General features: G+C 29.1%; 1 protein-coding gene across 1 annotated transcript in view; it reads right to left on the bottom strand.

The window, feature by feature from the left end:
* The window catches only part of LOC105361838 (uncharacterized), a 10,977-nt gene extending 5,456 nt beyond the window's left edge, over nucleotides 1-5,521 (bottom strand). Inside the window, exons 1-4 of the mRNA XM_011499120.1 lie at nucleotides 5,071-5,521; nucleotides 3,081-3,210; nucleotides 1,980-2,110; nucleotides 10-144 (exon numbers count right to left, since the gene is read on the bottom strand). Of these exons, the coding sequence (XP_011497422.1) occupies nucleotides 10-144; nucleotides 1,980-2,110; nucleotides 3,081-3,210; nucleotides 5,071-5,182 (508 nt within the window). The 5' untranslated portion in view covers nucleotides 5,183-5,521. The remainder of the gene's footprint in view (nucleotides 1-9; nucleotides 145-1,979; nucleotides 2,111-3,080; nucleotides 3,211-5,070) is intronic.
* Between the last annotated feature and the right edge of the window lie 9,349 nt (nucleotides 5,522-14,870).

Here is a 14,870-nt window from a genome sequence, read left to right as displayed (position 1 = left end):
TGGAACTACCTTTCTTAATACAAGTTTCATAACACTCGGCTCTAGTGGTTGGTTGAGGTAAAACATATGCCGATGAATCAAGCAATACCGAGCCTAAATTCCTTTCCACTTGCCAATATCTTGAATACTTACAGGACTCGGGAACTATTAAAATAATAAAATGGAAGGACGTTAGTTTATGGTGTGCGTAAAATTGATTAATCATAAATTAAAAGACGAAAATCAATATTTAATATATGATTTAATGTTGAAATTTTTGGAAATTTCATTTTATTTGTCATTTATTCAGAGACATTATGCCATATTATTAATTATGAGCATTGTATATCAATTTTGTATAAAATAAATTTTCATTATTGCAACGCCATTGTATATCAATTTTGTATAAAATAAATGTTTATTATCGCAACGTATTGTATTATTAATGAATATTGTGAAAATCATCGAGAATGAAAATGATTTGGACTAATCAATATTGTCTTCATAAGCGTCGGTACTTCATGCCGCCATTATTTACAACATATTATTGATTTAAATTGCAGGAAAGCTGCATGGCAATGATGCTGTGATCTTACCTCTAAACGTCGTCGGAAAAATATTTAGAACTCGATGGAATGCAGCGTTATTGGGCAAAAATTGGGTTCGTTATTGATAGCAGAAGCTTCAAATCAATGAGATTTGAATTTATACGATGGACTTTATTTCTCAATTGTTACATCAGATGTCAGTTACCTTAGATGGGAGGGACGTTTTTAATTTGATGAGACGGAAATGTCCTAAATGCATCGTAACATAATCTGAATACTAACGCAATATAATGTGGATTAATAATAGAATTATGATGAATAGCTTAACTGATTAATCAATTGAAAACTTAAGCTAATTTGTCAATATAGATTGATAAATTATCATAAGATGCAATTATTAATTTAGAATTTTTGTAAAAAATTTACGGAATAAATGTTTAATTGAGTTGCCGAGCTAAAGGATTTACCGAACGGTAAAACACCGTAGAGTTAGTTACATTCGTTATTAAAAATATTTTTCACTTTATTAAATTTTAGAATAAATACAAGGATTGCATATAAAGATAATTAAACATTATTAAGCCGTATACGATGCATTTAATATTTGTATTAAATTACTTTAACATTATTTCATAATTAAAATTTTAATAATTGCAATACACAGGCAGTGCAATGTGATAATTTTCGATAATGAGAAATCGGTAAGATTAATTGATTATGCATCCAATGTGTCGATAAAAATTTTAATTAATATATTGTTATAGGCATGGGTGTGAGTAGTTGATTGTACACATATGTATTTATACAAATAATTTATAAAATCCGTATTATAATATGGTTAAAATGATAATTAGTATTTATAACATTAACAATTGATTTAGCAGCATTTATATAAATTTAATTTCATATGTTACATTCGCAAAATTAAATCGAATAATTTTGCGGTCAATTTAGTTGAAATAGAAGATGTTAATTATCATAAAAGTTTTCGTAAACAATGATATCTGAATTACTTTCAGTTTACAATTAATATATTCTCTCTATTAATTGTAATTGATTTATAAGAAGAAATATTTTTACAATGAAATGGCACATTCTTTGTGAATTTTTATTAAAATGTTATTAATATTTGTCTACGTTAAGAGCATAGTTTATTAGCAGAATAATACTATCAGTAATAATAATAGTAATCTTATGCAATTCAAATTATCGCATATTAATTGCGATAAAATAATTAATGCAGCTCTGTTTAAAATATTTGAACACTTCAATGACAAATCATTGGCGAATGTGTGCGTCGATAATAAATAACATAAAGCTAACATTGTAAGGCAATCAATTGAAGTTCCCTAAAGATGTTCTTACGTTTTGGGAGAAAAAAAAAAAAAAAAAAAAAAAAAAAAAAAAAAATAGAAAAAGAAAAAAATGCAAATGCATTATGTCAATAGTCACCTTTCAAGCAAATCTCATGATAGAAAGTGACATTTGGCTCTGGGACAAAGTCATTGCCGTCCGGTTCGACGCTGAAACAGCCGCTCCTTTCAAGGTCGACGATAAATGCACTGCAGTTTAGAGTCCTGCACCTAATTAAAACGTACGCGCATTAATCATTATTATTGACATATTGACGTAGTCGCGTGCGTAAATGACGTACGCGCACACGGGGATTCCATTGCTTTTAACTGCAACATTATCCTCGACGCGAGCACGCGTTCTGCCATGGATACACAAGTTTTTACATTTGCATTGTTTGTTAAAAAGAAAAAAAAAAAAGGAAGAAGAAAAAGAATAAATAAAAGAATATAATAATAATAAATTATGGAGGATCGGGATGAGCGATTAACTGAATAAAGTAGGTGTATTTCATTTGGATGGAAGCTCGATGCTGCAGAGATTATTAGCACTGGTTTTGTACAAAACGATTTTTATGGACATTTATTGAGGTTGCACGGGTAATGAATTATATCGTTTTTATGGCCTTCCTTAGCTATTTGTGAATAAGCAAGCTGTTCTAGGGCTTTGATTTTATAGATTTAAGCAAGTGAAAAATTTCAATTACGATTGTAGTTATAAAATGAAAATCATTGGCTATACTAAATGCCTTGATATTATAAATACTTTCCAATGATGATTTATTCATCCGTGTCACTTGGAGCAAATTTAAAAAAAAAAACACTTTTCTATTGAAATTGTACAAAGCGACGAATATTCTGTAAATGGAGAAAAATCCGTTTTCTCCCATCATTAAGTCCAATGATTTTCTCGAAAAATAATTGGTAAAGTTACATTTTAACAACAATAAGTACATAATTACTTAACACAATGGAGTTTCACCGCGAGCAATGTGTAGCGATGCACTTATACATCAATAAATCGTCATATCGCTTTATTAATATATATTTTTCTTAATACGTTATACCGTGAGTGAAAACAATGCATCCTTAATCGAAAACGATCACGAGGAGTAAGTAATTGCATATAATTTGAAATTTAAAATTTTTATATGAGTGAGTGTACTCGAGGGAGCGAGGATGGAAGAAGTATCCTCCTTACTTTTCGAAGCATATGGCGACTATACCCTGAGAATCGACTCCGGTGTACAGGATTTGGGTCGTTTTCGCATACTCCGGCCTCATACCTCTGACCTTCTCCCATGCTCTGTCTTGGCAACTTGGCGACTGTCCTGCAATTTGCAATTCATTGTTATTCACTAGCATAATCATCCATGCTCGTCTGATTGTCAAGAGCGCATATCGCCTATATGCCACTTAACGACTTAAACATTCACTCCTTAATTCAAGTAAGAAAACTCTCACACGAGAAAATGTTTTCGCGATATATATGTACATAATTATGACGGGGGAAAAATTACAATCTGTATTTATTCGAAGGATCGAGATGTGTTTAAATTAAATGATTGCACGAAATTTTGAATTTTACAATCAAGTGTACTGCATTGCCCTATACATGCAATCGGATATCTTTTATAAAATATAAAAATGAATTTTTTCAATTGAAAATGTTTACGTGCGTCGAGTAATGAAGATTTTAAAATAATTATTATTAGCATCATGGCTATTATGCATTTTATTATATAATGCTGAGGTTGTAATTAATTTAATATTTCATTAATTTAGATATACATGACAAATATTGTAAATATTGATTGTAAATGTATAGAAGTAAATAAATTAAAAATTAAGAATTAATTTACAAGTTGAAAATTTAAATAAAAATTATTGCTGTTGTTATTTGATATGATAATACTTTGATTCTTAAAACACTTTCTAATAGATAATATATTAAGATACTTCTTAATAATATTATTAATTTGTAGCCAATTTTTATTAAAACTTTTTTTAATAACTACCGTTTGGTACATTGACAGTTTTAGAAAATCTGTAATTTTACTTAACTATAATGGTATTTCCAACGATTTATATATACATATATATATATATAAATAATTTAAATAGATTTTCTCATTAATTGTATAATTTGATAAAAATAATAGGCATTCTGTATAAGGAAAAATATATAAATTTACTTTAGAATTTTAACGAATGTTACAGTATTTTACAAATTTATACTTTTTTTTTTTTTTTAAAATAATTTAAAAATCTATACTACTTGTTCAACTTCAAAGCCGGTAACAGTAAAAATTGAAGAAAAAAAATTCATTTGATAAACAGATAAAATTATATTTATATAAATAATGTTATCATTGATAAAATAGATTATATTATAGGTGGGTTAGATTTTTCCTAAATTAGAATATTTACTCTATGTTAATCGTGGTTTTACTTTTCAAACTTTTACTAGTTACCCATTTGACTTACATATATATCAATTATGATTTAATAAGTATTTAATCATGAATGCAATGTTTATATAAGCATATCAATATATTGTTTACTAAAAGAGTTAGATATAAATTGTCTTATTATGTAGATGTAAAATATATTTTAAAAGCATTTGCTATTGTAAGAGACTTTTTACTTGAAAGAAAGAAAAAAAAATAGTTAAACTATTAGATGGTGAAATATATATATGTGTGCGTGTGTGTGCGCGCGTGCGCGCGCGTGTGTGTGTAAATGTGGTAGTTTGAATATTGATATTTTAATACGGAAAAAATAGCAACAGATTTTCGAAATCCTCTTATAACGAATTATTAATATTTTATAATTGCAATATTATAAGCAACATATGTATATCCTTGTGTTATGAAAGGCTTCCAACTATTCCGTGAATGATAATGATTCCAACAACGATTTGATTTATTTTAATAATTCTATATACTATAGTTGTGCCAATTAGTAAAAAACATATTTAATTCCGCGATTTAGCGCAAATAATAAAATGAGCGAAACCAATCTCATTTCATAGAAAAATTAATCAACATTAGTGATACATCATCTAATCTCTGTTTACTCACGGACATATTCATAGTATGGGCCTACGTGACTCTTGGCAATTATGAAAATTCGTCGGATCAATGGTAATAAATGGAAGTAGGGCGACGCCGCGGCTAAAGGTGTCTCACCTGACACGAGGAGTGCGGCGGCCAGGATCCCTGTTATTAGTGCCAGTTCGTCGCTCGGCCGCGTCCTCGTTCTCATCCCCATCCTCATCCCCATCCTCATCCCCATCCTCATATTAGCTCTCCAGGCCGGCTTTCGGGACTAAGCACTACGAAGCACCTCATGCCTCGTCTCCTGTCACTCGCGCAATCGCACGTGCTCGAATGGGAACGGGCCCCGTTGGATAAACAACCGGGTCGAGAGAGTAAAGCCGGAAGAGCCTAGTTGCGTTCTCCAGCGTTCCCAGGATTTTGCATTTCGATAGGCCGAATAAAAGAGCGTGGCCCTTAAGAGGAGGACTGGCACTCAATCGAGTGGGATCAGCGTCCCACTGTATCCCTCGACATCGGCGGCAAACGAAAACGAAACGAAAAGTGACGGAGCGCGTGGATGGTTGGCACGTACTCGCGCACTCATCCGTAGCGACTGGCGGCGGCTACGGCGGCTACGGCGGCTACGGCGGCTACTCCGGCTACGTCGGCTACGGCGCTCTTGTGTTGTATGAGTGCGGGAAAACGCAAAAGGCCTATATATCCACCTGTAGTATTGTCGTTGAAAAAACGACGAGCCACTCGAACATGACACATCGACACACTTCCGTTGCGAATGGGTGGAAGCGCGCGGAGACTCGGCGCTCGGTTCCGGTGACGCTCGCTCCGAGCTCGGCCCGGAGCAATAATCCAGTGCGAATAGCCGCTGCCGACGAGATAAGTAGCTGTTTTGGTCGGGGGAGACTTTTCCCCGGCTGCGGATTTCGAGTCGCATGATCGACGCTGGAGAAGATAGCGAGCGCTAGTGATAATTCACAGCCTCCCGACACTTTCGTTCCTCGCCTCCTCCTCCAAGCCTTTCTTCCAGCTATTGCAACACTTTGGACGATCGGCGACAATTTCACGCTGTTCTATTGTCAATACGCGTATTGTCTGCAAGACGAGCGATAAGATCTCACACTGACGATGTCGTACATTTCGAGGAATTCATTGTTTAAGTAAATACAAGTATTCTGTAAATAGAGTAGATTGTATTATTTAAGACAATTGGGTCTTTACTGTGAAAAACTTTAATGTATCTCGAATGACGGGCATTCGATTTTATTAGGTTGACGATGTAAAGCTTGAAAATTTCGGGCTTGAGAGATAGTTGATTTTCAATTGTCAACGCGCGAGCGTTTAAAATACAATGTTCACGAAAAGAAGCGAAGGTTGTAAAAATGACACGATTTCGTGTCACGAGCTTCCCAAGGCAAATAACCATTCCTCTAATCATAAAAAATGATAGATTGTCCATAATCGCTCGAATCCGTATTTACCTGCTTTATGAACCTATCTCTCTTTACTCCCCCCCCCCCCCCCGCCATCCTACACCATTCATCACACCCAAATGACACTCTCATCCAAATGATAAACGTAATATCTTATCAATTATCACCTGAATCCGTCAATCATAGAAAAGTAGATCGTAAGAATGAAAAACAAACGCGGACGCAGCTTAACGGAGCGAAGCCAGGGGATTTTCCGAGCTAACGTCAACGAAAAGAAAACCACGGACCACCTGTGGATATGCAACATATAGACAAACGACTGCGACGGATAGATAATACGAAATTTACATTCGCCTACGACTTACACGCGTCACCGTAACGAACGATTCACGCATGACACGAATCCTGCAATCGTCGTGAGTTACATTCGATAAAGTACGCGCGCACGCGCCGCTAATTGTTACTCGTCGTCATACGTGTTTTCATTTTGTCGTAATGCCGGGCACATCGTACGCCATGCGGGTGTCGCTTGTGCCTCCCCAGAACAATGAATTTTGCATCATCCGACTATAGGCGAGCCCGTCTTACCTACTTTTCGAGGAATTTCATTACCGTTGGCACATATTAATCGGATGCGCACTCAACTATTATGAACTTTTCTATCCCTCCCCTCACCCCTCCCCCCCTCGCTCACTCACTCACTCACTCTCTCTCTCTCTCTCTCTCTCTCTCTCTCATTCATCGTGTTGTTACTCAAGCAAACGACCGTAATAACTGAACGGATTGTGCCGTTGCTGCTTCGTGAAAATAACGAACAAAATAGCTCATTATTTGATAAAAAATTCGAGATGATCATTCAAAATTTGAAGATAAAGTTTAAGTTAAGTTTGGTATTATCGGGTGAAGATATTTTTGTATTTGTTGATTATTAACTTCAACGTTGCGAACTTGATTTTAATTTGAAAGTCATAACTTCCACAATTACTTGGGAACGGGTTTTTACAATTTTTCCTCAAAGTATGGTAAAAGAAAAAAAAGAAAAAAAGAAATGGATAAAAGCACAATAGAAACTATTTCTAATGATTAAATATTAAATAAACTCTAAATATTATTTATTAAGTTTTCTGCACAAGTGGAAAATAATTCTCAAATAACATTTGTTGAAAATATCAATTTTTTTAGCTCATACGCTGGCAGATATTGTTTAATGTAAAAAACCTATTGATTTTTTAAAATAATTTATTTCATAGAGGCATTTATTCGATACATCGACATTTTGTAATTACATATCTGTAAAATTATCTAATTTTGCATATTATGCATATTATATATTATAAAATATAAAGACAATAACACTTCGGTATATAAGATCTTATAATGAATATCTTTCTTATTACATTACAAATAATTAGATTGTCTTTAATATGTTTGATAATCGATGATTATACATAAATTTAAATTATAAAAAGCTCTGATGTAATAATGGATACATTGACAAAATATAGCTTTTCAAAATTGTTCAATAATACTAGTTTCATTTCCTGAGAGTTTCGTACATTAGCAAATGTAATTGTAAGTATCATTAATGGTACAGCTACGATTATATATCCGTTATAGGCTGCGCAATCATGTTCGCTAATTTGATGTTAATCGTGTTGGTTACAAATTTATTTCATTCAACAATATTACGTATTATTATTCAATTTAAATTAAAAAATGTCAAATAATTCATAATTATCAAGGTAACTCTTACTTCGACAAACTTAATTTTCTATATTAGTTGTGCAGTGACAGGTATAATCTAAATTTATCATAAAATATAATTACTTTCGGCTTTCAATTATATAATAAAAGATATTTATAGTAAAATAGGAATGAAAAACTTTCGTTTTAATAGTCAGTAGTCTATACAAAGTAATATAGTCATGACCATGATATTTCAATTTTTATTATTTCAACTAGTTGATTTTAATCAACTAAATAACGAAGGTTGTCCATATTGCAAAAGAATATAATAATATGTAATACTTGTAAAATAATCTATTATTTAAAAATCGACTCAACAATTATATAAAATTTAAAGCATTTATAGAACGAAATTAAAGTACTTAAAAAAAAATTCGGCTATCATATTAATATTATAGTCCAAAACACTTGATGTAATACATCTTGTAAATCTTTAATAATACTAGTTGAATTATTTAAAGCTTTAATTGTCGAAACCAATATTTTTTATAGTTTTTATAAAATTTCACTCGTTAAATTTCTTGTTAAAAAACATGTTGATGTTTTTACTTTAATGTTACAATATGAAACACTAGTTATATAACTACTTAAATGCTTATCATCATGTGAATCAAAACTGAAAGCTTTTAAAAAATATACTTATGATGTAGCTATTACAATTTTAGTACAATGTTTTAATTAAAATATATAGTTCGCAAACTGAATCCATAAGAATACTTTGAATTTCAAATAAAGGCTGAAATAAAATATTCGCTTTTATAAATATATATTTAATTGTTCAATCTTTTACTAATAATAACTAGTAGCCCAGTAATACGAACATTGCATTAAGCATTTTAAATTATTACATTGAAAATGGATTTATTTTCTTTCTACTTTATAAAGCTGTATTAGGACAAAATTAAATATACTTAACTGAATAAGAAAAAATTGCCATTTTCAAGTCATATGCGGGCGATTCTTTCTAATTTTTTTTTTTTTTTTTTTTTTTTTTTTTTTTTTTTTTGGTATTAACTGTATATATATATATATATATATAAAGTTGTAAAAGTATAATAAAAAAATTAATTTTCCTTTTAACAGTTCGTAATTTGTACTTAAAAAGAAAATATGTTTAAAACTAGATTTAAATAGTAAAATGAAATGAAATGTACTTTAAATTCAATAGTTTTTTACCAATTTATTTGTTACTTAATGACAAGTTATATTATATCCAAATTTCTAAAGAAGAAAATTAAAGATAAATTCTTATTTTACGAAAAAAAAATTTAAATATCTTCAGCGATAACATTATAAAAAGTATTATATTTAATGACGAGGGCTGAAACGTTAATATGTTTATTATTTCTTAGGTTTTCCACAGTTTCCACTATTCGTAACGTCTTGTATAATTGAAAAAAGTTCTATTGCTATTACATTATATCAAAGATATATGAAAAATTACATTGTTGAATGTATAGATTAAATAAATAGAATTGCATATTTAAATATTGAGATATACAAAAGTGAAATATCAATATAGATTTTTCTTCATTATTACTAAGTGTGTTATTAATGTTAATCAAATTTGAATTTTGTGACCCAATATGTAACGATATGTATCAATAATCATTAACAATAAAATAATTATTAATAAATCATAATTTTAATCATTTCAGCAATTTTAATAATAAGTGTCAATAAAGTGTTAATCAAGCTTTTCCTTATTATTTTTACATTCAATATCCAATTTACAATATTTGCTTTTCAGTAATACATACCATTAAATTTTTCAATTTTACAATATTATATCTGCAATATATACAATATTAATAAAATATTAAGTTTATTTTAATATAATTAAATGTAATTGAATTATGAAGTGTTTAAAAAATTGTGAATATTACTTATTGCTTTATCAATTTTCTGTCACCATCTAGAGAATTTGCTATTGTTTAAAAACTTTTTAAAATATTTGTATTCTTACAAAACTATATTTCTAATCTCAAAATGTTTATGTAGAAATGTGTACAATTGTTATTCCGTAAGCGAATATTTTCTCTTCTTTCTGCATACAACTGAAATCGTTATTTCATTATTTTCCCGTAAAAAAGTTTATTACTATAAATTATATCAAAATAATATATTATAGAATATAAGAGTCCATAGTAAATATTTATAAAATTTTTAATGATCGTATATTTCGTAAACTATCAAAAGCCATAATTTAATCACTTTGATTATTAAATTAAACATCAAAAATTAAATCAAACAAACTCGATTCACTTATTAGATGTTTAATAATAACAACAATTGTTATATTTGTATAATATTTATTTACTGTAAAGATAAAGTTATATTAAATAATAAATAATATTCATTATAGAATATGTGAGATTGTATATATAAGCATTTGGTCATACGCGATATTAATTTCTTTTTTATGTTTATATATATTATTAAAGTGCAGTTAATTCGTAAACAGTTTATAATAATTTTTTAATTTATTTGCGAATTTTGACGAAATAATATTTAAAGTACGTCGTAAGTCCAACTGTAGGGACACTAAATATCATTTTGTCATTATACCTAGAAAATGATCGAAATAAATATTAATTATATAATACTTTGAATTTACATCTTCACACATAGAATGTCAATTATTTTAACTAACATAACTCGCAATTGCATAGCGAGATGCGCACTTTTATTATGAAATTAGATGATTGCAGCTGCCCACGAAGGAAGTACTTTCTAATTAAAGGATTTAGGTTTCGGAACTCAAGGACAACACCGGATTGCGTACCTTTATGTACTCCGTATATTTCGCCCTTGTGCGACATAATTGCAATTCTACATTGGCTTTTGTATTAGCATTGCAGTGTTTTTCACACCTTGACATTCTACTGCACAATTGTCTGTATTAAGAATCAGTTTTGGAAATCTATAATAATAATAATCATAGAAATCCGATGGACGCGTAGGTGTGCAAAGATAGTTACACACGCGATAAATCAACATTAGATACTCATTATTATACTGATATGCATAAAATATTATTAATTAAAATAAAATATATTTGGCGACTTTGTGTACAATATTTGAAATAAAGCAATGCAAATATAATATTCATGATACGAAATTGCCTATTTCTCGACAAAATGTAGGCAATGGGAAAAATCTTCTTTGTATTAATAGATATATTATTATGAGTAAATGTAATCATATAAAACTAATAATTTCCTTTGTTACTAAAGTTTATATTGTTAGTTTCGCTTGAGCAACATATTAGAATGAAGCACTGGTTAAATCAAGCATATACCGGACTACATATTCTTAGAGTTTTTTTTTTTTTTTTTTTTTTTTTTTTAGCGTAATTCATAATGTGCAAGTAGAGAAAATAGATAAGAAAAGAAGTCGCAAATGGGCTAAGATAAAATAAGAAAATATTTAAAATTTTATGAATTAATAAACATATTAATGTAATGATGTTGAATATATCAATAAAAGAATATATCTGCATTTTAAAACAAATTATCAACTGAAACATAAAAAAATAGTACTGTACTTTTCATTGAAGAATAGAAATTCAGGAATACATGTTTTTATTTTTATATTTTCCAGTCTTTTTCGAAAACATTGATTGAATATTTAATTAAATTTTTTATATCTACTTATTATATTAAATTTATAAACACCGATAATCCGCTATATTTTTGAATTTGAATTTGTAATAATTTTAAAAAATTATTTCACTTATTTTTATTATTCAATGTTTTTTAAATAATATGTTGTTTCAATATTTTATTAAACTTAAGTTACATGTATAGTTATTATATTCATATAATAGTTTTCTTTTTAAATTTCAATAAAAAAATATTCTAAACAATCAGTGTTTGAGGAAATTTTGTTTTATTATTACAAAAATTACAAAAGAAAATACTAAAGATAAGGTAAGACTTGTCAATAAAAATTATGATACATAGTAATATTGTCGCTTGACGAGAACATGTCCTTGTACTTACGTAATGTCGTTGTCATACACCTAGAAGCTTATTATCTAAAAGCAAAAATGAAGAAAGAGAAGACACTTAACAGAAATTGTAATAAAAAATTTGTAATGTAATAAAGTAAAAATTATATTTTTATAAATATGGAAAATAGTAAAAATAGGGAATGCCCAAGTATAGTAAAAGTTTATTATTCATTTTAAAACACTGAAATTACATTTGTTGTGTATAATAAATGTAAAAGAATATATATGAATATATATATATATATATATATACGGAGAAAATCCGTTTTCAAAAATGATTCACAGTGCGTAAAATTAGTATTTTTAAAAGTATAAGTAAATAATTTTAAGCTTATATGTAAAAATCACATGACAATATCATATTATTGTTTCAATATTTACTCATTCAATTTTGTCGATGCCCTCAACTTAATGAATTCTTTTTAAGAGAAAATTAAATCTACAATGTATTTCACATCTCCATATAATTAATTCATAAAATTGACTCATTTAAATATTATGGAAACATCGAAAGATTAAATATTACTCCATTATTTAGTTTATTTGAAATCATATAAACTGTGAATTATTCACATAATCAGTGTAACATAATATCTCGGAAATTCTCGAAGTTTTCAAATATACGAGGATATTATTTCATTCTTAATATAACTAAAAACCAGTAAATTTACTGTGTTCTTCGCTCATTGAACAACGGGATTTATCGGCTCTACGAAGAGCTTCAAGTTTAAATTAATGTAGAAAAGTAAAATCAATTGGTTAACTTTAAAGACGAATTGATAAAATTTCGCAATAATTGTTGATCACTTTTCTCTCTCTCTCTCTCTCTCTCTCTCTCTCTCTCTCAATATATTCTCTTTCGATAATAAAAGTTTCTCCGACAATCGATTCAAGCGCCAATCGCCGCGACATTTAACTTTTTTGCTGAAACTATTCGTACAATTGTTACGCAACTGTGCGTAGGTCTACGAAAATACAGAGAGCAATACATGTCGTCAAATGACTAGTTAATTGGCGATATAATTGAATTGAAAAGGTGCATCGGTCCAACTGGTATTGGAGAAGAACGGGGGGGGGAGATATATAATTACAAATGTGCGATGTGAAACTAAAAAAAAGAGCAGTTTGGCATCGCTTTTATGCTTTGACAGATACGCTTTAGGTTCTCGATTTCCGGCCAGGCCTCTTTCGGACTATCTCTCTTTATTTGTTTATCTTTCTCCTTCTCTTTCTCTCTAGCTGTTGGGCCTGTCTAGTTGGGGTCCGGTAAATGGCGATCCATGAGTCGCTTTCGTCCGGGGCAGAGGGCTTTGTCGACCATTAGGAGCGTGGGATGATCAAATTTCGCAATTGGAGTGTTCTTTTTTCTCTACATCCGCGAATCTTCATGCTCTTGCTTTTTTTCGCGTCAAATGCGATTCCCATGGTATCCCCTCCTTTTCCGCGTGCTGTTGTTATATACGTCATTTCGTATGCGCTTTTGCTCTAGTTTTATACACTTTTCCCGTCTCTGTGGCTAACTTATTTAGATAGTTGTGCAAGTGTTATTTGCCTTTTTTTTTATAGTTTAGTTGTTCCGATTATGTAAATCATTGTCCGACTCGTTGCTTTTTGTGCTCTTTTCCTTTATTTTCCATTTGCATTCATTCGATAATTTTATATATGACAATTTTAACAAAATTCTCCAAGTGATCCGTAGATGCGTAAATTATAAAATTCATCAGATATATTCACTTTACGTATTATTTTAAAATTGCACATTGAATATAACAGAATAATTGTTAAATCCTTTACCACTTATTGTGAAAATTTCTAATTTTAGCATTAAAATCCTAGATATTAATAAATTATCATATCGTTTAAAAACATATCATTTATAAATACAATTACATATATATACGATTTGTTAAATTAGATTTGTACAATTTTAAAAATGAATTGGTTTATAAAAAAAAAATTTAACTTAATATTATTTCAAAATAAAATTGAAATTAGTTAATAATGAAATATAATATCCTTAAACATTTATTCAACACTTTTCCATTATTAATTTTATATAATTCACATTAAAGTATGAAAAACATATACGATTTTTTCAGTTTCTTTCTATTATTCGATATAGAATGTCGAATAAATTCATTTCTAATGGACAATGAATATATATATATATATATATATATATATATATAAATATATATATATATATATTCATTATATATATATATATATATATTAGACACATCAGAATTATAATTATATTTATTATTAAAATTTATTTGAATTTACGAGCTGCTTAATGTTTATAACGTATTTTAATGCACAAACAATGATAGTTTTTTTTATGAGCACTAAGATTACAAAATATTTGCCGATTGTCATTAACCTCATTGCCTCTTAACGTATTTATCTGTGTGAAAAAATTACAAGAATACTATAATTCTATAAATCCAATTGTTAAATCGCATCCATCATAATTTTATATTTACCATTCTCGTAATAATGTTTAATCATTAACCATACATTGTTTATATGGAATTTTTTTTAGTATATAGAAAGTATAAGAATATAATTCTGGGGTCTTGACATAATTTTCATGCCACATTCAAAAGTAATGATTCATCCAATGCAGCGAACAATAAAATTTTCTCGCTGCTACTATATACATTATCATATGAATAGTATTATGTGTTAGGAAAAATTTAAATGTACAAAAAAAAAAAAAAAAACAAACGATTTTCTTT

Source organism: Ceratosolen solmsi, unplaced genomic scaffold (genome assembly GCF_000503995.2).
Source record: "Ceratosolen solmsi marchali unplaced genomic scaffold, CerSol_1.0 scaffold2, whole genome shotgun sequence".
NCBI classification, from domain to species: domain Eukaryota; kingdom Metazoa; phylum Arthropoda; class Insecta; order Hymenoptera; family Agaonidae; genus Ceratosolen; species Ceratosolen solmsi.
The sequence above is the reverse complement of the archived record's forward strand: the minus strand, read 5'-3'. Positions and strand labels throughout refer to the sequence as shown.